This window comes from Oryctolagus cuniculus, chromosome 21 (genome assembly GCF_964237555.1).
Source record: "Oryctolagus cuniculus chromosome 21, mOryCun1.1, whole genome shotgun sequence".
Classification (NCBI taxonomy): domain Eukaryota; kingdom Metazoa; phylum Chordata; class Mammalia; order Lagomorpha; family Leporidae; genus Oryctolagus; species Oryctolagus cuniculus.
This window is the reverse complement of record NC_091452.1, coordinates 2,884,323-2,906,787: the sequence shown is the minus strand read 5'-3', so window position 1 is coordinate 2,906,787 and position 22,465 is coordinate 2,884,323. Positions and strand designations below refer to the sequence as shown.

General features: G+C 64.7%; 1 protein-coding gene across 4 annotated transcripts in view; it reads right to left on the bottom strand.

Moving 5' to 3' along the window:
• Nucleotides 1-472: 472 nt before the first annotated feature.
• TMEM132D (transmembrane protein 132D) overlaps nucleotides 473-22,465 on the bottom strand; it is a 490,214-nt gene continuing 468,221 nt past the window's right edge. For all 4 annotated transcript variants that reach the window (XM_002723061.5, XM_070065751.1, XM_070065752.1 and 1 more), the window contains 4 exons: nucleotides 11,039-11,244; nucleotides 6,721-6,994; nucleotides 5,474-5,665; nucleotides 473-3,429 (listed from right to left, as the gene is read on the bottom strand). In XM_002723061.5, coding sequence (XP_002723107.3) covers nucleotides 2,278-3,429; nucleotides 5,474-5,665; nucleotides 6,721-6,994; nucleotides 11,039-11,244 — 1,824 coding nt within the window. In that variant the 3' untranslated portion in view covers nucleotides 473-2,277. The remainder of the gene's footprint in view (nucleotides 3,430-5,473; nucleotides 5,666-6,720; nucleotides 6,995-11,038; nucleotides 11,245-22,465) is intronic.

Sequence of the window (22,465 nt, the reverse complement as noted above, 5' to 3'; positions counted from 1 at the left end):
GCTGTTTCCACGAACAGGAGGACCCAGGGGCTTCTCCTCAGGTGGAAGTGCCTGGGGCTGCTGCGGAGATCAGCCGTGGACCCCAGCCCAGTCTGTGCGCAGGGACCGTGAGGCCCCAGGGAGAGACAGGGCGCCGTCCTCGCTCGCATCTGGAGGGTGGCTGGGGTGCACCAGCCCACCACCAGTCAGGATTTTAGGAGAGGACTGCACATGCGATGCATTTGCAAATAAATGCCTTCCTGTCCTGCAGGACAGACCCGGTGCACAGTGCACTTTGCCACGATGAGCCAACATTGCCTCCATGCACCGCCATGCACCCAGCCCCCACGCAGAGCGGCACTGCACCGTGTCGGGGTCTGACTGGATTGGGCTGGGGTCCTCTGATGTCGTCCTGGCCATGGCAGAGCCTTGGCCATGGACGCCAGCCCCGAGGAGGGGTCTCCGTGCAGAAAGACAAAGCACAACCAGTGAGGCCCTGAATGCAAACTTTGTATTTACAGCCCACGAGTTTATAAATATCTGTTACATTCTTACAATCTACAGTAGCTCTGCAGCTGGCCGGGGAGCCACTCCGAATGGAATGGAATATCGTAGGGGTCAGAATGGGACCATGAGGGGACCACTGGACGCCAACGACTATCCCTTGAGAGGAGTGACAAGTTGGTCACCCAGCCGGCCAAAGTGGGTGAACGTGGGGAAGGCAGCAGGTCACTGGTGCACCGCATCTCGGAGCCAGCAGGTGGCACCGAGGGTGGAGGGCAGAGCCTGTGGTGGGAAGGGGAACCAGGGTAATTTGTGCACCCTCAGGATTCAGCTGGAGAGAGGTGGAGGGGAGGAAACAGAAGGGGAGGAAGAGGGAGAGGATATGGCGGACAGACAGGTTCAGACAGAGACACAGAGACAGAGAAATTAGAAAGGAGATCTAAGGAGCAGAAGAGAAAGAAAATGACACAGAGGAAAAGCAGAAACGGAGACAGGCTCAGCAGCACGGCCCCGGCCCCGGCCCCCACCTTTCCCAGGGGCGCCTGGAGCTGACCGTCAGCCGGCCCTGCACCCTGCCTGGCAAGACTCCCGGGAACCCTCCCGTCTTTCCTCCCCTCCGGCTCTGCCGGCTCTGCGCCTGGGGAAGTGCATACCCGTCCGTGAGCCCCCATGTGAAGCGAGGCTCAGCTTCCCGGGGCGGACTGTGGGCCCAGGGCTGTGTCCGCTGCCTCCCACCACAGTCGCTGGTATAGCGCCTTCCTCCATGTCTCCAAGGTGGAGATGCCCGTCTTGTCCACGCAATGGGGGCAGGCTGTCTGCTGCCGGCCTCTCACACCCCCAGAGCCCCAGCTCTGTGCCCCTGCCGTGCCCTGCAGGACACCCCGGTTTGTCTCAAGAGCCCGACAGACAGGAGAGCTGGCCAGGGTGGCCCCAGCCCTGCTGCACACCGGCCATCCTCGTCCCGGACAAGCCAGGGGAGCTTGGTGCTGACTTTGTGGTGAATTCTGCTGACTCAAAGTCAAGTCCACCAGCGCTGGCGTCTGCCGACGGTCCCCTGGGAGTGGACACAAACCCTGGAGGGAGGAAGGGGCTCAGGGGAGGCTGGACACCGCCCACCCTCGCCCCTGCCTGCTGGCTCTGGGAGGTGGCAGCGGAGGGGAGGCTGGTGCACTTCACGCAGGGGGTGTGTGCTGCACGGAGCCTGGTTCTTGGAACCGATGGAACTCTGCCCTTCCTCTCTCCAGGGAGTGGCGAGTTCTGGGTGTGTGGTTACAAAGATTCTGGCGACCCTCCCAGTCCCCGCTCTGCCCCTCGGTGACCCCCATGATGGGGAGTCGGAAGCTGACAACCCGCCTCTCCAGCTGACCCTGGAGCCCCAGCCCTGCCTCTGACCACACTCTCGCTGGGCAAGGGGCCGCTCCCATACCCAGGACGCTCCCCCCCGCCCCGAGCCCCGCCTTCTTCCCTCGTCTGCAGCCCCCTGGGAGCACCCATAGGGCGGATTCAAGAGAGGGACAGTGGGCTCTTCCAGGCAGCTCCCAGGAACCCAGGGGCTCCGAGCTCGCCCTGCTGCAAGTCTGAGCGATCTTGCCACCACACAGGTTGAGCCTTGAACCTCTGGGCAAGACGCTGGACGTCCAGTCTGCACCCCCGGGCTTGTCTCTGGGGCTCAGCCGACAGTGCCACCCGCGTCACGTCCTGTCACTCCACGTCTCTCCTGCGAGTACCCCGGCTACACGTCCCGGGAGTCAAGGCCCCAAGGTGAACGAGAAGGAGCGTCCACACGTGTGCAGCTCACACGGCCTCCCGTGGTCTCGCCGGGCTGTCGCCGGGACCCAGGGCCTGGCACGCCCACTTCAGGTCGTCCTCGCTCCCCGTACCCGGAGCGCTCGGCGGGGTGAGGGCAGTGAACGTGCTGAACCTCACTCTTTTCCTCCTGGAGGCCGGGGATGCGAGGGGCTCCCCTGGCCCCGTCCCGTCGCCGCCGCCGGCTGCCGGGGGCTGCAGCAGCTGCCCGTTGAGGCCCCCCTTCTGGGGGTCCGTGCTGAGCAGGTACTTGCTCTCCTCCAGGTCCAGGCCCTGGTCCAGGCAAGTCACCTGCTCCAACTGGGGGCTGGCGAAGTGCACGTGGCTCCCGAGCGGCTCGGTGCGGTGGCTCAGGCCCAGCCAGGCGTGCGAGTGGCTCAGGCCCTCCTGCTCCTCCACGGGCACCTGCTTGTGCCTGTACCTGAGGGCGAAGGTGGCGCAGTTGGCGAGGAAGACGACGATGGCCAGGCAGAAGACGCCCAGCAGCGCGTACATGCCGATCTCCAGGTCGCTCAGCCCCTTGGACGCCTGCAGGGGGTCGCTGTCGTCCACCTCCGCGCCGCCCCCGGGGGGCTCCCCTTGGTCTGGGGAGCTGGCCAGGTCCGTGGGGAAGGCCTGCCAGTGGCCGCTGTTGCCGTCCGTGGGGCTCCCCTGACCCCTCCCCCTCCAGAAGGTGGCCCGCTCGGTGGTGGCGCCCCTGCCTTCCGTGAGCCCCCGGGAAGAGCTGCCGTGGTGCTGCCCCTCCGGCCGCCCCCACTCCTGCTGGGGTCTCCTGGGTCTTCGGTCACTGATGCCGGTTTCTAGGCGAGCCCCTGGCCCCGGCTGTCCGCTGTTGCTTGTGTTGGGGGTGGCGTCGTTTTGGCCGAACTTGACCCTGACGCTGGCGGTCCCCACGGCCAGGATGCTCTTGCGCTTGGACTTCTGGCACGACTCGCTGATGGCCATCTCCACTTTCACCAGGGCGCCCTGGCCTTCCGTCTCGGCCGTGATGACCGGCCACTGGGCCTTGGGGTCTTGGCGGATGGAGACCACCTTCTCGTCCAAGGACGTGACCAGCAGGGAGAAGTCTTTTCCATCGTAAATGTCCAAGGGGGTGACGGAGCCGTCGCTGAACTGAACCCAGCAACTGATGGCTGCTTCCTGTTGGGTGAGATTGATGGGTCAGTCAAAGTGGGCGGGACCCAAGTGAGCACCAGGTCTCAATAGAACAGGCGGACGGCGGCAGAAAGCACGGCTCAGGAGCCAAGGGGGGCGTCCACACAGCGTGCAGACAGGAGCCAAGGAGGACCAGGGGCAGAGAATTCTCAGTGACATACGCGGCTGCAGTGCAGCGCCAGCGCCCCCTAGCGGGAGCTGCCGTCTTCCCTGGCGGTGTGAGAGCAGCCCCAGGCGGGCAGGGCCCACTCTGCACAGCCAGCAGCTGCGTGTCTGAGGCCATCGCTGGCCAGCGGGGCTGCTTACGAACTCTACGTCTGCAAACGAAAAATCCGTGATCCCTTATTCTCGGGTGGCCTGAACCCCAAGTCCCGCTTCCGTATCACTGATTGAAGACCCTCGATTCGACCAGGACGCCCTGGGTGTCCCTCCCAGGGGATTTGGCTATCCTGGGTCTGCAGGGAGGGGCTCGTTCTGAGCCGGGGTACAGCTTGGCTTGGGGGTGAGGAGCTCAGGCAGCCGGGCGCAGAGCAGGGTCCTGGTTGGGGCTCTGTGGGTCTGCCTGCACCTGCACACCCCGTCCCACCCGCGGGAGGATTTGGGAGCTGGAAAGGTGGCTGGGCCCAGGGGTGCTGCAGCCCCCAACCTCCTGGCTTCTGACTTTGCTGCTGCAACCAGCTTGCTCTGTGAGCCCCTGGAGACGGACCCCAGTCTAACACAAGTGAAGACGTCACCTTGCCAGGCAGTCAACTGCGGGCCTGCTGCTTCCGCCCTCTGCCCGCCCTCCTGGAGAACCTGCCTCACCCTGAACCCAGATCAAGGAGCCAGGCAGACAGCTGCTATGGGAGCGTTCATCTCCACAGCGCCGAGCCTGCCTCTGCTCGCTCCCTCTCTCGCTCCCTCTCTCGCTCTCTCTCGCTCTCCCTCTCATTTGAAAGAAGAAATGCATCAGGGAAGTCCTACGTGGGAGCAGCTGTGCGACCACATATGGGGAAGAGCCTGGGCTTGGCTGGTGAGCACCTGTGCCACTGGGCCGTGGCTGGGGCCGGCTGCTGACCGGAACACCCCGTGGGGACACGGTGCAGAAGCCAAGGGACGGGACACGTGTGCAGGGAACTCCAATGTGTTCTGGGTGCTACGAAGCCACACAGGGGGTGGCGCCACGCAGGCCCGCGAGGGAGCAGGGCTCGGGGCCGGGCGCTGAGTAGCTCTGCGTGCCAGGAAGGGGGTTGCTCTCTGGCCTTGGCCTGGCTGTGTCTCACGTGGTCACCTGACTTTGTCACCCCGCTGAGACGGGAGGAGGCCTCCGCTGACTGCCCCGTGCCGTCTGAAGCGCACATCCTGGCTGGCCCCGTTCCTGGAGAGACAGAGGCTTGCGCTCCTGAGCCCCTCGCTTTCGGGGGTCTCCGAACCCCAGGTAAGGGGACGGGGCCTCGGCGGCAGGGACAGGCAGGGGCCGGGGGGCTCTGTGCCCCGCGCTGCTCTGGATGAGCACACACGAGTTTCTGTGAGGAAGGGGCGATGGGGGCCAGCACTGTGGGTGCCTGGCTTGTGCCTGGAGCCAATCACGGGTGTGGCGACGCGTTCCTCTGCTCCCTCCCCGTCCCCGACCTGCTGTCAGGGCCCCCAGGACTTGGCCTCACTGTCAGCCTCCAGGCACAGCAGGGCCAGGGCCAGGGCCAGGGCCGTCTGCACGGTGCAGGGAGGGAGTGCGCACGGCCAGGGCCAGCCTGCGGCACCGCCAGTGTGGCGCACGGGACGGGTGCCGGGCTGCTGGCTGCGGTCTCCTGCGGCCTGTCATGGTTCACCTAGCGCAGGACTGTTTCTCTTTTGCATCTCGATCTGGGGGAGCCGGCAGGCGTGGGGCCGAGCTGCCGCCTGTTTCTGAAGCCCCCTGGGAGACAGAAACACTCCCGTGGGAGCTCACCGCCTGGGAGGCCACCGTGGTTTGCCTGTCCTCAGTGTCCACGTCCCGGGGGTCACGGGGAGGGCTGGAACACCCCCCGTTTCCACGTCGCGGCCCCCTCACCTGCTTGGGCCTCTGCAGCAGCTCCTGGGCCACGGCCGTGGCAAAGATGGCTCTGTTGCTGCCTGGGCTGAGCTGCAGGGCCAGCGACAGCCCCGTCACCAGCTGCACCCCGAGGTCCGTGATGGTCACCCTCTCGTCCAGCACGGTGACGGTCTTCTCAGCCAGGATGGCGTCCGACAGAGGCGACAGGATCTAGGGGCAGGACAAGGGGAGGTTTCGCGCGGGCCCCGCGGTCCACGGGCGATGCTGTGTGCCTGGGTGGAGACCCGGTCTCACCCGCTGCCTCCTGAGCTGCAGACTCTGCCCCGGGGTGGGGTGGGTGGGGCTCGTTGCCCCTCACTCAGCCCACAGCTGAGTAGACCTTGCCCTGCAGCTCCTCCTCGACGGGGGGCGTTGGGATTTCCATGCATTTCACACCTAACCTTAGGCTGCTTCTACGGCACCAACTGGCAGCCTGCTCCTTCGCCGGAGTCCTCGCCGCTCCCTGCCGCTGGCCTCCTGGGAAGGAGCTGGGTCGGCTGCCCCGTTCAGCCCCCACCACCTGCTCCCCTCCCAGCTGTGCCTCTGGGCTCCTGGGCTCCTGTGCAGGTCACTCCTGGCCCACAGCCCCGACACACGCGGACTTTCCTCCCAGATGAAGCCTCCTGCTTCCCACGCCTGCCGGCTTTCCAGAGTGGCTCTGCTCCACACCTGCCACCGCCCCACGGGGCTCCAGCCTCGAGGACCCCTCACGCCAGCTGCCCGAGCGACCTCAGACCTCGTAGGGCAGGGCGTTGGCAACAGACGCCCTCCTCGTTCTCAGACCCAGCTGAGTGGCCCCAGATGAGAATGGGGTTAGAAGGCGCTGGTTTCCACCGGGGGTGGCACACTGTCCCCCAGCGGCCGTGCCACCCGGCCAGCAGAGCTGTGACTTCCTCCCGCCCTCAGCCGATTCCTGGAGGCACCAGTTCTCGTCCTGCCTGAGGCAGAGGTGGCACAGACTTCCGCCCCTGGAGGCTGTGTGGGGACGGCCATCAGTGAGCTGGGGCGCCGAGGAGCAGGTGGCCCAGGAGGGCAGCTTACTTCCCGTGACAGCGGCTGCTTAGGGGGCAGAGGGTGTGGGAGTGAGCAGCCAGAGGAGCCGGCCTGGGGCTCCTGGCGTGGAGCAGCACGCGCTGGGTGCAGCATCCTGGCTTGCCCTCGCGCCTTCACCCGAGTCCTCACCCCGTCCCAAGCGACGACAGACAGCTGCCTTCCGGCCCTCCTACCTGGAGGGTGGTCATCCCCAGCTCCTGCCCGACCAGGATCTGGCCTCCCTGCAGCGTGGCGACCCTGGGCTCCTCCACCTGCATGAAGTCTCGGACGAGCTCCGTGATGTCCACTTGCCAGTCCGAGCCCAGCAGGTGGGCCAGGTGCCCCCCGGGGCCAGCCGCCTCGGCCACAAACTGCGTCAGGACCCGCACCATGGCGTGCTGGTACTGCAGGGTGCAGCCGCGGCCCCTCCGCTCCTCGTCTTCCTCTTCCTCGCTGTCCCGGACCGGCCTGTCGAACAGTCAGCACGTTAGCAGCCGTCCACTACCTGGACCAGCTGCCTGGAGCTTCAAACCGCGAACCCGCCTCCGCGGAGCAGCCGGCGTGGCACAGGCATAGGCAGCACAAGGTGCTGGGCCACCGTGGGGCGCCAGTGCCGGCCAGTGGGATGGGTCGGGGTGAGCGACAAGCACAGGTGCACTCTTCCTAGTGGCCGCACCTCCTGGCCGTTCCTCTGTGCCATGTTCTTTTCTCGGCACGGGCTGGCCCTGGTGACGTCACTGCGGCTTCCACCCCGGTTCTATTTCCTTGGTTCTGGGTAGCCTGCCTATGGAGGCGCCACATGATGGAGCATTGGCTCGACCAACAGCCAGAGAGGATCCACAGCTCTCCGCCCAATAGCCAGTGAGGAGGCGGGGCCCTCAGCCTGACAGCCAATGAGGAGGCAGGGCTCTCAGCCAGTGAGGAGGCGGGGCCCTGAGCCCTCAGCCAGTGAGGAGACGGGGCCCTGAGCCCTCAGCCAGTGAGGAGGCAGGGCCCTCAGCCCTCAGCCAGTGAGGAGCTGCCCCCTGCCAGCAGCCCTGGGAGTGCAGTGACAGTGGCTGCTTCCCCACCTGGGTCCTCAGGTGAGACCACTGCCTGCAGGAGCCCTGGCTCCGAGGCCATGCCTGGGTTCCTGACCCCGGCTGCTCCCTGGTGAGTGGCCCGGGTTCCTGACCCTCAGCTCAGCCATGCCTGGGTTCCTGAGCCCAGCTGCTCCCTGGTGAGTGGCCCGGGTTCCTGACCCCGGCTGCTCCCTGGTGAGTGGCCCGGGTTCCTGACCCCGGCTGCTCCCTGGTGAGTGGCCCGGGTTCCTGACCCCGGCTGCTCCCTGGTGAGTGGCCCGGGTTCCTGACCCCCGGCTGCTCCCTGGTGAGTGGCCCGGGTTCCTGACCCCGGCTGCTCCCTGGTGAGTGGCCTGGGTTCCTGACCCCCAGCTCAGCCATGCCTGGGTTCCTGACCCTGGCTGCTCTCTGGTGAGTGGCCTGGGTTCCTGACCCCGCTGCTCCCTGGTGAGTGGCTGGGTTCCTGACCCCCGGCTCAGCCATGCCTGGGTTCCTGACCCTGGCTGCTCTCTGGTGAGTGGCCTGGGTTCCTGACCCCGGCTACTCCCTGGTGAGTGGCCCGGGTTCCTGACCCCGGCTGCTCCCTGGTGAGTGGCCCGGGTTCCTGACCCCCGGCTGCTCCCTGGTGAGTGGCCCGGGTTCCTGACCCCGGCTGCTCCCTGGTGAGTGGCCTGGGTTCCTGACCCCCAGCTCAGCCATGCCTGGGTTCCTGACCCTGGCTGCTCTCTGGTGAGTGGCCTGGGTTCCTGACCCCGGCTGCTCCCTGGTGAGTGGCCTGGGTTCCTGACCCCCAGCTCAGCCATGCCTGGGTTCCTGACCCTGGCTGCTCTCTGGTGAGTGGCCTGGGTTCCTGACCCCGGCTGCTCCCTGGTGAGTGGCCTGGGTTCCTGACCCCCGGCTCAGCCATGCCTGGGTTCCTGACCCTGGCTGCTCTCTGGTGAGTGGCCTGGGTTCCTGACCCCGGCTGCTCCCTGGTGAGTAGCATGGGTTCCTGACCCCGGCTGCTCCCTGGTGAGTGGCGTGAAGCTCCGGGGCTGTTTCAGAGCACGGGGGTTTGCCGCAAGCTGAGGGTGGCTCCCTCGCGGGGGCTGTGGGCGACTGGCACAGCCCTGCACAGGCACCCCCGGGGGCTGTGAGTGTCCAACCCCGAGTGAGGTGGGCAGGATCAGGAGGGGTCTCAGTGGGCCCTCATCCCCTCCTCTGCTCCTGACCCGGCTCAGCTCACTCCCCACCCCCCCTCTGCTCTTGACCCTGCTCAGCTCACTCCCCACCCCCCCTCTGCTCCTGACCCCACTCAGCTCACTACCCACCCCCCCTCTGCTCCTGACCCTGCTCAGCTCACTCCCCACCCCCCTCTGCTCCTGACCCTGCTCAGCTCACTCCCCACCCCCCCTCTGCTCCTGACCCCGCTCAGCTCACTCCCCACCCCCCTCTGCTCCTGACCCCCTTAGCTCACTCCCCACCCCCCTCTGCTCCTGACCCCCTCAGCTCACTCCCCACCCCCTCTGCTCCTGACCCGCTCAGCTCACTCCCCACCCCTCCCTCTGCTCCTGACCCTGCTCAGCTCACTCCCCACCCCCCTCTGCTCCTGACCCCACTCAGCTCACTACCCACCACCCCTCTGCTCCTGACCCTGCTCAGCTCACTCCCCACCCCCCTCTGCTCCTGACCCTGCTCAGCTCACTCCCCACCCCCCCTCTGCTCCTGACCCCGCTCAGCTCACTCCCCACCCCCCTCTGCTCCTGACCCCCTTAGCTCACTCCCCACCCCCCTCTGCTCCTGACCCCCTCAGCTCACTCCCCACCCCCTCTGCTCCTGACCCGCTCAGCTCACTCCCCACCCCTCCCTCTGCTCCTGACCCGCTCAGCTCACTCCCCACCCCCCCTGCTCCTGACCCCCTCAGCTCACTCCCCACCCCCCCTCTGCTCCTGACCCGCTCAGCTCACTCCCCACCCCCCCTGCTCCTGACCCCTCAGCTCACTCCCCACCCCCCCTCTGCTCCTGACCCCGCTCAGCTCACTCCCCACCCCCCCTCTGCTCCTGACCCCCTCAGCTCACTCCCCACCCCCCCTCTGCTCCTGACCCGCTCAGCTCACTCCCCACCCCCCCTCTGCTCCTGACCCCCTCAGCTCACTCCCCACCCCTCCCTCTGCTCCTGACCCCCTCAGCTCACTCCCCACCCCCCTCTGCTCCTGACCCCCTCAGCTCACTCCCCACCCCCCCTCTGCTCCTGACCCCCTCAGCTCACTCCCCACCCCCCCTCTGCTCCTGACCCCGCTCAGCTCACTCCCCACCCCCCCTCTGCTCCTGACCCCGCTCAGCTCACTCCCCACCCCCCTCTGCTCCTGACCCCCTCAGCTCACTCCCCACCCCCCTCTGCTCCTGACCCCGCTCAGCTCACTCCCCACCCCCCCTCTGCTCCTGACCCCCTCAGCTCACTCTCCACCCCTCCTCTGCTCCTGACCCCCTCAGCTCACTCCCCACCCCTCCCTCTGCTCCTGACCCCCTCAGCTCACTCCCCACCTGGACATCTGCTCTTCTGAGCCAGAGAGCTGCCGTGCCCTCCACCACCGGTGCCGTGGCCAGTCCATCCCTGTGGGCTCTCCTGGACCCCGCCCTCCCAGCTTGGCCGGAGAATCCCCTGTGGCGCAGCCTTCATCCTGGAAGCCCCTCCTCCTCCCAGGGCCTCTAAGACTACAGGGGATGGGACGGGAAAGTGATCTGTCTGGTGAGATCCGGGAGTACCTCCCTGTCTGAGATCCGGGAGTACCTCCCTGTCTGAGATCTGGGAATACCTCCCTGTCCATGCGATCCGGGAGTATCTCCCTGCCTGGATGAGCTGGGCACACAGCCCAAGGCGGGCAGGGTCTGTCCCATGCTTGGGTGGACATTGCCCTCCTCCTGGTGTCCATTCTGTGCTCGGGTGGACACTGCCCTCCTCCTGGTGTCCATGCTGTGCTCGGGTGGACACTGCCCTCCTCCTGGTGTCCATCCTGTGCTCGGGTGGACACTGCCCTCCTCCTGGTGTCCATGCTGTGCTCGGGTAGACACTGCCCTCCTCCTGGTTTCCATCCTGTGCTCCGCAGGACTGCCCTCTTCCCCTAGGGGCCCCAGCTGCAGCTGGGCGCCATGGCAGAGACCTGGGCAGCGCCCCGGTGTGTTCTGTCCACGCGGCCGCAGCGAGTAGACCAGGAGTGGGCACTGGTGTCAAGGCAGGGCTCCCGGCCAGGTCTCTCCCTGCAGGGGTGGGAGCAGGGTGGGGGCTGCACTTGCTGCTGGAGTTGCAGTGGGGGTAGGAGGGAAGTGGGGGACCTCATGAGGAAGCCGGGCTGAGAGATGGGGGAGACTCCGGTCCTCCGTGCACCACGTTGAGTCCTGGGGTCCGGGCCTGAGGCGAGCCAGCCTGGAGACGCCCCTCACCTCAGCGGGCCGACACGGACGAGCCACCCACCTTTTGCTGGAGACGACGGGCACCCTCCAGCCCTTGATCTGATTGAGCTCGGTGTCGGAGACCTCGATGTGCAGCGGGAGCCGGGGCGCCCACACCGTCATCCGCAGGGGGCTGCTCAGGTGCTGGTAGGTGAAGCTCACCTCCACGCCCACCTTGCCTTTCATCTCCTTCCCGTTGACGAACACGAAGTCACATCTGTCGGAGACCTGGGAGGGGGCGGAGACGGGGAGGGGCCGCTCAGATCCCCGCTGACCCCGCAGCCCGAGGGGCGGGGCCCAGAGGAGGGAGGCGGGCCTGGTGCCAGTCGGCAACGGTGTCCCAACAGGGCACGTCTGGGACTCTGTCGGCGTGACCGGCTAAGGAGCCGCAGCCGGCCAGCCGTGATGGCAAGTCACCGGAAAAGGAAAAGCTTTGACATTTCAGAGGCGCCTGCTGGGAGATAATGGCCACAATCAAGGCAGGTCACAGGTGCAGCAGCTCGCACCGTTACCATGAGTACATGTGTGCACGCACGTGTGTGCATGTGTGTGTGCATGCATGTGCATGTGCACACATGTGTGTGCATGTATGTAGTGCATGTGTGTGCATGTGTGCATATGTGCGTGCGTGTAGTGGGAGCCCTGAGCAGCAGGCACCCAGAGCTGGGATTCCCAGCAGTCACCAGGCCGACCTCGAGTGTGCACGCACCCCCGTAGTGGGACTGTGTGCACTTGGACCGGCGTCTCCGTCTCCCCCGACCTGGCCCCCGGCCTCCTGCCCTCTGTTTCTATGAGTGCGGCTCTCAGAGTTCACGTGTGAGTGAGATCACACGGCATCTGTCCGTGGGGGCCACTGTAGGCAACCTCAGGCCCACCAGGCTCATCCGTCCTGCGTCACACAGTGACTTCCTTCTCTGTGAAGGCGGAACACCAGGCCGCCATGTGTGTGTGTGTGTGTGTGTGTGTGTGCACGCACACGTATGCACACCACGCTATCACCACATGGGTGTTCACAGATGTGGGTGGTTTTCAGGTCATGCTGTTGGGGAATCACTGCCTTAGGGACCGAGAGATGTGGCGATGACCCTGGTCCCACGTGCACCGCACCCGTCCTCGCGGCAGAGAGGCAGAGGGGCCAGGGCGAGGTTCGGGGCTCCCAGAGGCAGGGGCTGTGCTGCCGGCTCTGATGGTGTGAATGCCCAGGGCTCTGGAAGCGGTGCAGCCCTGCCGGCCTCCACGTCGGCCCAGGGAACCTGCCTCGGGACTTCCGACCTCCAGACTGGGAGAGGAGAACCGGACTCCCCTTCGTCGCCAAGCCTGCGGCGGTAGCAGCAGGAAGCTAACGGGGGAGGGGGGCAGCTGCAGAGCCAGGACAGCGGCCTCTCGCCCTGGGGCTTCACGGGGAGGGGCAAGGAAGCCACATACAGAGCACCCAGTGTGTGCCCACTCGGCTCGAGACCACCCACACGCAGGCGCTGTGGCTGTCTCACACCAGGGATGGGGACGGGAGGCCTGACGATCTTCAATCACCTTTTCCAAGGACAATGGCGGGCAGGGGGCAGGGATGGGCTCAGCGCTGGGCGGGTGGCTGCCTCCCCCATGGCAGGTGCGTTGGCCTGCAGTCTTTTCAATGGCCGCCGGGCTCCCTCTGGCACTTGAAGGGGCGTGAAGAAAAGCAGAGCCGCGATGGCCAGGCTGCTCGGACGTCAGAGCAGGCCTCTCCCAGGAAGGTCCCTCTTATCTGCGACGAGGCAGCCAGGACATGGGATACACAAGGGGCTATTGTGAGGCCTGGCCCTGGGGCTGGGGATCAATAACGGAAGAGAACGAGGTCCATTTATGAGCCGGAGGACTCTGTCACCATCACAACCCGCCAGTAATGGGAGCACTTGCGTGCGACTGAACAGCCCGGGGCGACAAGCTCAGCCCCATTATCAGGCCATGTGGCCCGGCCACGGCTCTCCTCGCTGCACAGGCCAGAGAGTCTGCACCGACCCGTGTCCTCTTCCAAGTCTTCCCTGCTACCCTCGGCTGCACCGGCACAGGCCAGTGCCGTGGACAGAAAGAAAGGAGGGGAGGGGCCGGTGTTGTGGCGCAGTAGGTTAAGCCACCGTCTGTGGTGCCGGCATCCCCTATGGACACTGGTTCTAGTCCCGGCTGCTCCACTTCTGATCCAGCTCTCTGCTATGGCCTGGGAAAGCAGTGGAAGACGGCCCAAGTCCTTGGGCCCCTGCACCTTGCGGGAGACCCAGAAAATGCTCCTGGCTCCTGGCTTTGGATCGGCCCAGCTCTGGCTGTTTTGGCCATCTGGGGAGTGAACCAGCGGATGGAGGATCTTTCTCTCTGTCTCCCTCTCACTGTCTGTAACGCTACCTCTCAAATAAATAAAAATGTTAAAAAAAAAAGAAAGGAGGGGAGGGGTAAGAAAGTGGGTGGACTGAGATGAACAATGAAAAGGAGAGAGAGAGAGAGAGAGAGAGAGAGAAGGAGTGAGAAAACGAAGGAGACAGGGATGGGGGAAGGAGGCAGAGGAGGAAGGGGGAAAGAAAGGCAGAAATGCTGAAGCAGGTAGCTGAGACTGTAGAGAGTGGCTCAGGCCTTCAAAGGTTTATTTAATGAAAAGGCAGAGTGACAGAGAGAGGCAGACACAGCAAGAGAGAGACCTCCCATGTGCTGGTTCACTCTCTGAAAGCCTGCAACAGCCCGGGCTGGGCCGGGTCAAAGGCAGGAGCCAGATCCCTTCCCGGTCTTCCACGTGGGTGGCAGGGACCCAAGCCCCTGAGCCACCCCTGCTGTCTCCCAGGGTGTGCACTAGCAGGAGGCTGGACCAAGAGTGGAGCAGCCAAGACTGGAAGCAGAAACTCTGACACAGGACGAAGGCATCTCAGGCGGCGGCTTAACCCCCGGTGCACGACACCTGCTTCTCCTCCCTGAATGACTGTTCTCGGACTTTTGGCTAAAGCAGGTGTTCCAAGGAGCCTGGAGGTCATTCTGGGCAACCCAGCCAGCGGACCCCCTTTCCAGGGAGGGAACCAGGGGCCTGGGTGTGCTGGGCAGCCACGTGTGGAAACCACTTCATGTCGTCTGTAGCTCAGGGTTCAATCTGTGAGATGGCGGCAGACACTGGTGCAGAGGTAGGGAGGTTGCACAGAGATGCACTGGGGTGGGGGTGGTCGGGGCCTGCGGTCTTGTGCGTCCAGGCAGCTGGCAGGCCCTCTGCTGGTGGCCTCTGGCTCCTCCTCCTGGAAGGACCGTGGTGGGTCCGTCCCTCCAGGGGCCTGTTGCTGGGCGGGGATGTGACCTCTTGGCCTGTGGGTTGTGAACAGGTGTGGCAGGTGTCATTTTCTCACTGGAACAATTAGTTTCTGACCAGGTGCCGTCCAGAGCTGGCTTTCTCCCCAGCATGGCGCCTTCTGTGTCCGAGACACAGTGGCTGCCGTCAGCCTGGCTCCTGGTGCCTGTAGTACACAGGGTGTCCTTGCAGAGATGGGCACAAACCGCGGTTCTCTTGTGTGGAGTCGCCGAGGCTTCCTGGCGTGGGTTCCCTCGTGTCAGCCAGCTTAACGTGACCGTCACAGCTGCGGGAGCAGCATGCAACATATACTGATCACCTCATTAATAAAAAGGGAGCCTTGCGAATGAACGGCTTTTGAAGGCGAGGTCTGTGTGAGGAGATAGAGGAGGGCGGATCAGGTAACCGGAGGCCGCTGTAAGATTCTGATTCTTCCAAAGGCGCCAGGAGCCAAAAACATAATTGGGGTTTGCAGCCTGGGGCTGAGGTCCCTGTCACACCTGTCACACCTGTGCACCTGTGTCCTTCCTGATGGCCCAGATGAGGAGATGCCCCGCCTCCAGCTACTGACGCCCTGATGACGGACACTGCAGGCAGACGGGGCCGGCAAGGACGCGGGAGGACCACACGGGGCCGTGCACTTCATCTTGGCAGGGAAGGGACTTTTGGGGTGTCAGAGAAGGATTTGAGCAGCACACAGAGATGAAGGTCTCTTTGGGGAAAGGCTTTGGGGTCGGCCAAAGGGGTTGTGCACAGTCGGGGTGTGGGTGCGTGCCGGCGGCGCCAGCGCCCAGGAATCACACTCTTTCTCTGGGTCTAGTTATCTATTTGAAAAGCAGAGACGGAGGGCTCCCACCTGCTGGTGCACTCCCCAGTGTTGGGACCCAGACGCCCACTCTGGCGCAGCAGGGGCCCTGTCCACCGCCTCTCATAGGTACTGGAGGGTCTCCTTTGTGGCAGGAGCTGCCCAAGCCTACTCCTGTAGCCAGAGTCCCACACACGGCCCGAGTTTCCTCCCTATACCGGGGTCTCCGAAAAGTTCATGGAAAACGTGTATCATTGAAAGGCTATGCATGTATCTCAAGGGTTTTGGCACCGAGATGAAGCTGCCTTTTGGGCCTCGTTTTCCGTGAACATTTGAGGCCGCCCGTTCCTCCTGCTGTGCAGTCCCATCCTGCCCTTGCTCGTCTCTGCACCTGCTGACCCGCAGCCCCTGCCGGCCGCTCCCACACTCCCCCCGGGAACCCCCGGGTGGCCCAGCTGTGTGGTACCACGGTTCCCTGTGGATGGCGCCAGCAGGGGAGGTGCCGGCTCTTTTCCGGGGGGCCCACGGGACCCAGCCCAGGGGCTGCAAGTCATGGCCGCGGCTGTCTGGAGCGCACCCTGCTCCTTGTTGCTGCCAAGGGTGCTCCGGGGCAGACGGGGTGGGGCACTGCAGCCCCTGGGGAAAAATCCCCTCTTCTGCGCTTCAGCAGGTGCGGCCCAAGCCGGGCCCGTGCCAGCCTCGAAGGGACGTCCAATGCAGGCCGTGGAAGGTGTCCCGTTCTAGAAGGTCCGGGTTTGGATAGGACCCCCTCCGCGTGGAGAGGCTGAGATCGCAGCCCATACAGCACAAGGAGCTACTGGCACGGCGCCCCGGCCTGCAGACGCCACCTCAGCGCTGGGACCCAGCTGTGTCCGGAGCCGGGTCCCTCACGTTTCCACGAGCCCCCCACGTCCTTTCTTGTTTAGCCTAGGGGAGGCATCGGTCAGCGTCCCAGTGTCCGCGTGCAGTGCAGGTCACAGGCCAGGCCCAGGGACGCTCGTGGCTGGGACGCCAGCAGGGCGGGCACTGAGCTCTGCTGTGCGTGCCTGTGCTGCCCCCCGACCTGGAGTGGGGACTTCATCGGAGCCCAGTTATGCAGCCGTGCGGACCCCTGCCCAAGGCCCAGTGGTCAGCAGTAACGGGGACGGACCAGGCTCGGGGAAGAGGCTGCCCAGCGCGGGGACACCTGCTGCTGAGGACGCTGGAGGCCATCAGCTGGGGAAGGCACCTCTCCTTGGAGGACTTCCCTGGACTGACGGAGCTGCCTCGTCCAGAGACACCCGCAGGTTCTGGCCCCTCTCCCGGGGCTGGGCAGCCAGTCCCCAGACACTGACAGCCCCGGGCACATTAAGGCAGCACTCCACACTGGAGCATTCCACACTCCAGAGCTGCCTGCAGGGGGTCAGGGGCTATGAGGTCTGCACGCCTCCTGCACCCCTACCCACCGTGGCGGGCTGAAACCTCTCCCCCACAGACGTCCGTCCCGAGTCCCTGGAACCCAGGGATGTGACCGGGGACAGGAAAGGGCCTTGGAAGGTGACTAAGGTAAGGATTTAGAGACCGATCACCCTGGGGGCGCCCACCGCGCCCTCAGGAGACAGCGGCACGGGGAGATTGGCACAGGTCGGGAGCGGGGGTCAGGGAGAAAGTGGTGGATGGACCGAGGCGGGGGAGGGGTGTGCCCCGGTTCTGGGGCAGCTGGCCACTGCGCGAGGCAGGGGAGACACCCTGCAGCCTGCAGAGGTGGACTGGAGACTTCTGGCCTCTGGGGTCACGGCCTGAAGACCTCTGCTGAGCCCCCGTGGATGAGTGCCCATCCCAAGCTCTGCTCCGGGACCCCTACCCGAGTGCACAGAGACTCCAGGGCGGGGGTGGCAGAAGGGGGCCTGACCCGCACTCACCTGGGCCTGAGGAGCCTCCTGCGGGGAGGACACAGCCGACCTCCCCAGCCGGAAGGGCTGCCCGGGGCTGACCGCGGGCTGCAGGAACCAGCTGTGGGCTCTGCTCCCACGGTGCCCGCTGGGGAGGCCGGTACTTCTCCCTAGGAGATGCCTAAGTGGGAGTGGTACGCGCACGCTGCCTCAATACCGCGTCCTCCCGCCGGCGGCCGCGGGCAAGACCAGCTCTCGCCCCCGACCCGGTTCCGAATCCGCCGGCGGCCGCGGACCCGCTCCATTACGGGGGCGCAGTCCACGCTTCTGCTTGTTCTGTGCATAACCCAGCTCTTATGTGGAGTTAGTGCCGTTCCTTCTTTTCTGTTTAAGTGCTGAATGGATTTAAATCTTATGTAAATATCACCGGCATTCCTGGTAAAATGTGTGTTCTGATATTTTCCCTAAGAGCTCAAGCTGAGGGTATTGAAATTCTGTTTCCTCTTTTTCTCCCTCAAACCTGGCAGAGGAGGGGTCCTGCGGGGACGCCTGTCTCCAGTGCTTGGACCAGGCTGAGCCGTTCCGGGGCTGCTCTTTGTCCTGGGCTCAAATGCCGACAGCAGTGACAGAAGCCACGGCCAGAGCCGTGCCTGGTGCCTGTTGGTCCTGTGGTCGGCGTGGGGACCTCAGTCCACTGAGTGCAGGAATCCATCAGCTGGGTTCATCACCCCACTTCCCAGATGAGAACACTGAGGCTCGGTCAGCTCATCAGAGGAGGAGTTCGGTCCTCCCCTGGGCTGCTTTACTGGGAAGCGGCTTGGCCTGGAAAACTCTGTTCTGCCAACAGAGGAGCGGACTTTCCGCGAAGTCACTGCTGTGGCAGGGGGCGGGGCGGACAGGCCCGGAGGGCTGGGGCCGCTGCTCCTGCTCGGAGCCCGAGCGAGCTGAGCCGCGTCCCTCTCACACTCGTCCGCTGCGGTCCTCGGGCCCAGGACCTCAGAACGGGGCTGCATTTGCCGACCGGGCCTCTAAAGGTCCGGCTAAGGTCCAGTGCGGTCCCTGGGGCAGGCTGACCCCGTGACCACTGTCCCTAAAAGAGAAGAGGCCCACGCCGATGCACCAGGGCTGTGCACAGGAGGAACCAGGCGCCCGGCGCCCGGCCCTTGACTTCAGCCTCCAGAACTGCGTGGCAGGGATCCTGTTGCTGCAGCCAGTGCTGTGGCAGCCGGGGGAAGACTATGCAGTCAGCCCCACAGCGAGCAGGGGCACCTGCTCCATCCCTGAGTTGTGGGGAGCCAGCTCTGAGAGCGGGGCTCTCGTGTCTGTGCCGGGAGAGCCGGCTTCCGGGACCACCCCCCCTTCTCTCCTCTCCCCCTGCACCCCATCTTCTCCAGTGCTCACGGGTACTGGCTGGTTTGGTTCTGACAATGACCCAGCAAGGTAGGAATTATTATGACACCCATCGTACAGACGAGAAAGCTGAGGCACCGTGAGATCCAGCCTGTGCAGCTAGGGTGGGTGGGCTCTGAGCCTGCGCTCCTGTTCCCTGCGTGACCGAGGGGCTCTGTGGGCGCTGACGCAGCACGGAGGGTGCATCTGGGAGAAGGAGAAAGGGAAGGGTGTGTGGGGGGCTCTCGGATCGAGGAGAGGACCCGACCACACCTCTGCCAGTCCAGCGGGTGGACCACAAGGAAAGCCGGGTGCCCAGGAGCAGAAATGGACAGGCGTGCATGTCAGCGTCTCAGTCACCCACGGGGCGTGGCTCAGACCCAACTCAGGAACCCCCAGGAGCTGACAGCCAGGGGCTGTCCCCCCCAGAGCGCAGGCTGGAAGGGGCCTGCGTGGCTCACTCGGCGTCTGCGACACGGGCCTCTTGTGCACGCTGGCACCGCCTGCTCCCCTGAGACCATCACTCCCACTCCCGGCGGTGCTGTGAGCGTCACACAGAAGCGGGCCACCTTCCTCCCAGCCCGGACTCCCACCCTCAGTCCTCTCCTGTGTCGGGAGGAACAGTGCATTCTGGGACTGTCCTCAGATTCACGCAGGGCACGGCCCGCGCCGCAGGTCTCTGGATGGTCACCTCCTCTTGCCAGCACCCTGATAGGAAGCGGCTTGAACAGCAGCCGACTCGCAGCCGTCCGCTCGGCCGGGCACCGCTGCAGGCACCGCCCGGACCCTCTCCAGCTGGGTCCTTTGTGGAGGGGACTGACTTGGCCTCTACCCAGAAGGCACCAGGAGCCCCCCAGCCACCACTACTGCTGTGTGACAGCTGGACAAATACTGTCCCCAGACACTGCCCAAGGACCCGTGGGAGGAAAACCACTCCTGGTTAGGAACCACTACCCTGAGCACTTTTGAAAATGTATGCATTTAAGCTTCAGTCACCCGGCGACACTCTGATGCCTGCCTGCACTCACAGCTTCCCACACTCTGCCCCTTACATGGTGTAGAACCCACGTCCTGTGCCCGAGGGCGCCTGGCAGAGATGGAAGCTGCTCCCCCTTCCACGGCTCCCTTTGATGCCCCGAGGGTCCCCAGAGCACCGTGTCCTCACAGCTCCTTCTTCTCAAAGGAGAGTCTCGAGACGCAGGGGAGGGAACGGACGTGGCCAACCGCTCTTTGCAAACACAGCGGCAGCCACCTCTCCCCAGCCCGTCTCCCGTCCCCCCTCCACAGCCAGCGGGAAACGCGTCTCGCGTCTGCACAGCTGAGAATGCTGCAGAAACATCTCCACCTGTGATCACGCGCACAAGCCACATCGAACATCCATGCACACACATGCAGTCCATGCACACATGTGCACACACATGCAATGCACACATCCATGTGCACACACAACACACATGCACATACGAACATCCATGTACACACGCGAACACCCATGCACACATATGCATGCACACCCATGCACACATATGCACATGCAGCCCACGCACACATGTGCACACATATGCAATACACATGCACCTCCATGTGCACGCACAATGCACACACACATGTGCACATGTGAACATTCATGCGCACACGTGCACATGCATATATGCAGTGCACACATCCATGTGCACACACACAGTACACATGCACGCACCCACACAGAGTATACAGAGGGAAACCTGGAAGTCCCAGCAGATCTCTAAGTGCACAGATTCTATTCTGCCGTCAGCTGTTGATGTAACTTTGCTATAACTCTCCCTAAATAACGTTCTTATTCAGAGACAGAACACTCCCATCCCCTGATTCACTCTCCAAATGCTTGATGCTTCCAGGGCTGGGCCAGGCCAGGAGCCTGGAACTCAGGGGCTCCCAAGTGACCGGCAGGGACCCAGCTGAGTCACCGCTGCGGCCTGCCAGGGTGTGCAAGGAGCCGACCCAGAAGCACTGCTAGGGCCTAGTGGCCCCTCCCCGAGTAACCTCTGCAGCGCTGGGAAGCAGAGGCTGAGGGAGGTCCTTTTCTTTCCTCTGGTCATAGATGGGCTGGACGTGAAGGTGAGGTCAACCCTGGACGTGAAGGTGAGGTCGATGCGCACTGCCTGTCTGGCGCTGACGCCTGCCGCATACTCCTGCGGCACCGAGGGTGCAGTGGGAAGGCAGGGGCCTGCCGCTCGCGGCACATGCATCACAGCTCAGAGGAGCGCGCTCCCGCAGCACACCCGCGTGGCAGAGACACCATCCAGCCGGCCTGGAAACCAACGCCGCGGAAGGCGTCCTTGTCTCAGCCCCAGGCTCCCCGACTGCGCTGCTCTGTGACCTACAGTGCGGGAGACCTCCAGGCCACAGGAGGGGGTGGCGTTGGCTCCACCCTCCATCTCCTCCGGGACTCCTGGGAGCCCCACCCAGCCCGGCTTCCCCTGCGACTCCAGGCCTTCCCAGAGCAGCAGCCGAGCCGGGTTCGTGGGTTCCCAGGCATCACAGAACCTGCCTCTTCTTGCCCCCAAGGCCGGAGCGCCAGCCAGCCAGTGCCCACCTCGGTGTTGGGTTCCAAGCCCAGGGTTGCTCCTTGCCCTGCACAGGGGCCAGCTGAGCAGCAGCTGATCCTGAGAGCACCCCCAGGCCCCCAGGCCCCCAGGCCAGCTCCCGCCTGCTTCCCTAGTGTGCTGGCTCCAGTCTGTTCTTCACTCCTCAGCACTGGCGTGCGGGCTGCTTCCTGCCCTCCAGGGCACTGCCAGCTCTCCTGCCGGCTCTGTGCCTGGGGAGGTGCTCCCCGCTCAGAGCCCTGGTGCAGACTTTGACCGATGCCACAGAAGCGGAGGCAGCTGTGCTCTCCCGGTGCAGCCTTGGAGACGGCTGAGCGTCACGGAACGCGGGAGTCCTCCCACCTCCGGGAGGGGCTGCCCCCACGTCCCAGGGGAGGTGCAGAGTGTCAGTCCTGGGTGCCACTGCCCCTGCTGGTGCTGGAGCCTGGAGACGCGGGGACACTGCTGCGCGGAGGGCACCCACGGCGGCCGGGCAGGGGGCAAGAACGAAGGTGCTGGCAAGGGGCCGTGAGTCCGTGCCTTGTGTGACGTCGGCATCCTGACCTCCTGAGAGGGCAGGAAGAGTTCGCCTGTTTTCTTCGTCCTCTGAGGCTAGAACCGGGCCCGGCACACAGCAGAGACACACTACAGAGCTGTCGGTGCGATGGGGTAGAAGAGGAATTGCTGTGCCGGAAGCTAAAGCAGAGAAGTGGCACCTCCCCCTCCCCCCCCCACCAGCCATTGCCGCCCTGTCCTGTCGGGCATATTCCTTAGACTTCTCCATTGACGGGGCCGGCGCTGTGCGGTAGCCTGCGATGCTGGCATCCCACAAGGGTGCAGGTTCAAGTCCCGGCTGCTCCACTGCCAGTCCAGTTCCCTGCAGATGGCCTGGAAAGGCAGCAGAGGGTGGCCCAGGTGCTTGGGCCCCTGCCACCCACGTGGAAGACCCGGAAGGAGCTCCTGGCTCCTGGCTCCAGCCTGGCCCAGCCCCAGGGAGTGACCCAGTGGAGGGGAGACCTCTCTCTGTCTCTCCTTCTCTCTCTGTATTCTAATAACTGAGTAAGTCTTACAGGTGAGTTCTCACTACAACACTCAGATTCAGAGTTAAGTGGACCTGCCCACGGTGCTGCGAGCAGCGCTCAGTGAAGGCAAATGAGCGCCTGACGGGAGGAAGCCATTGCCTTTCAGGAGGCCCCCACGAGTGTGGCCGAAGACAGCTCTTCACGGGCGGCTGGGGGCAGCCCGCCCCGCCGGGGCCGCTCTGACCACGCGAGTCTCCTGGGCAGCAGGGTGGTGGCCGCAGAGACTTTCCGGCATGGGCACAAACTCTCGGTGGAGCTGCAGACACACCCGCATCACGAGGTCCTTGGTTTCCCCGCGTTCGTGTCCCTGCGAGGCCCAGTGCTCTCTGCGTGGAGCCACAGGTGTGCCTGACCTCAGCCTCTTCCTGCGCTGGGTGGGCCATTTCCCCGTCGTCAAGGACGTGGAGAATTCTTCGTGGTTCCGGGGGTCCTGGATGTCGCAGGAC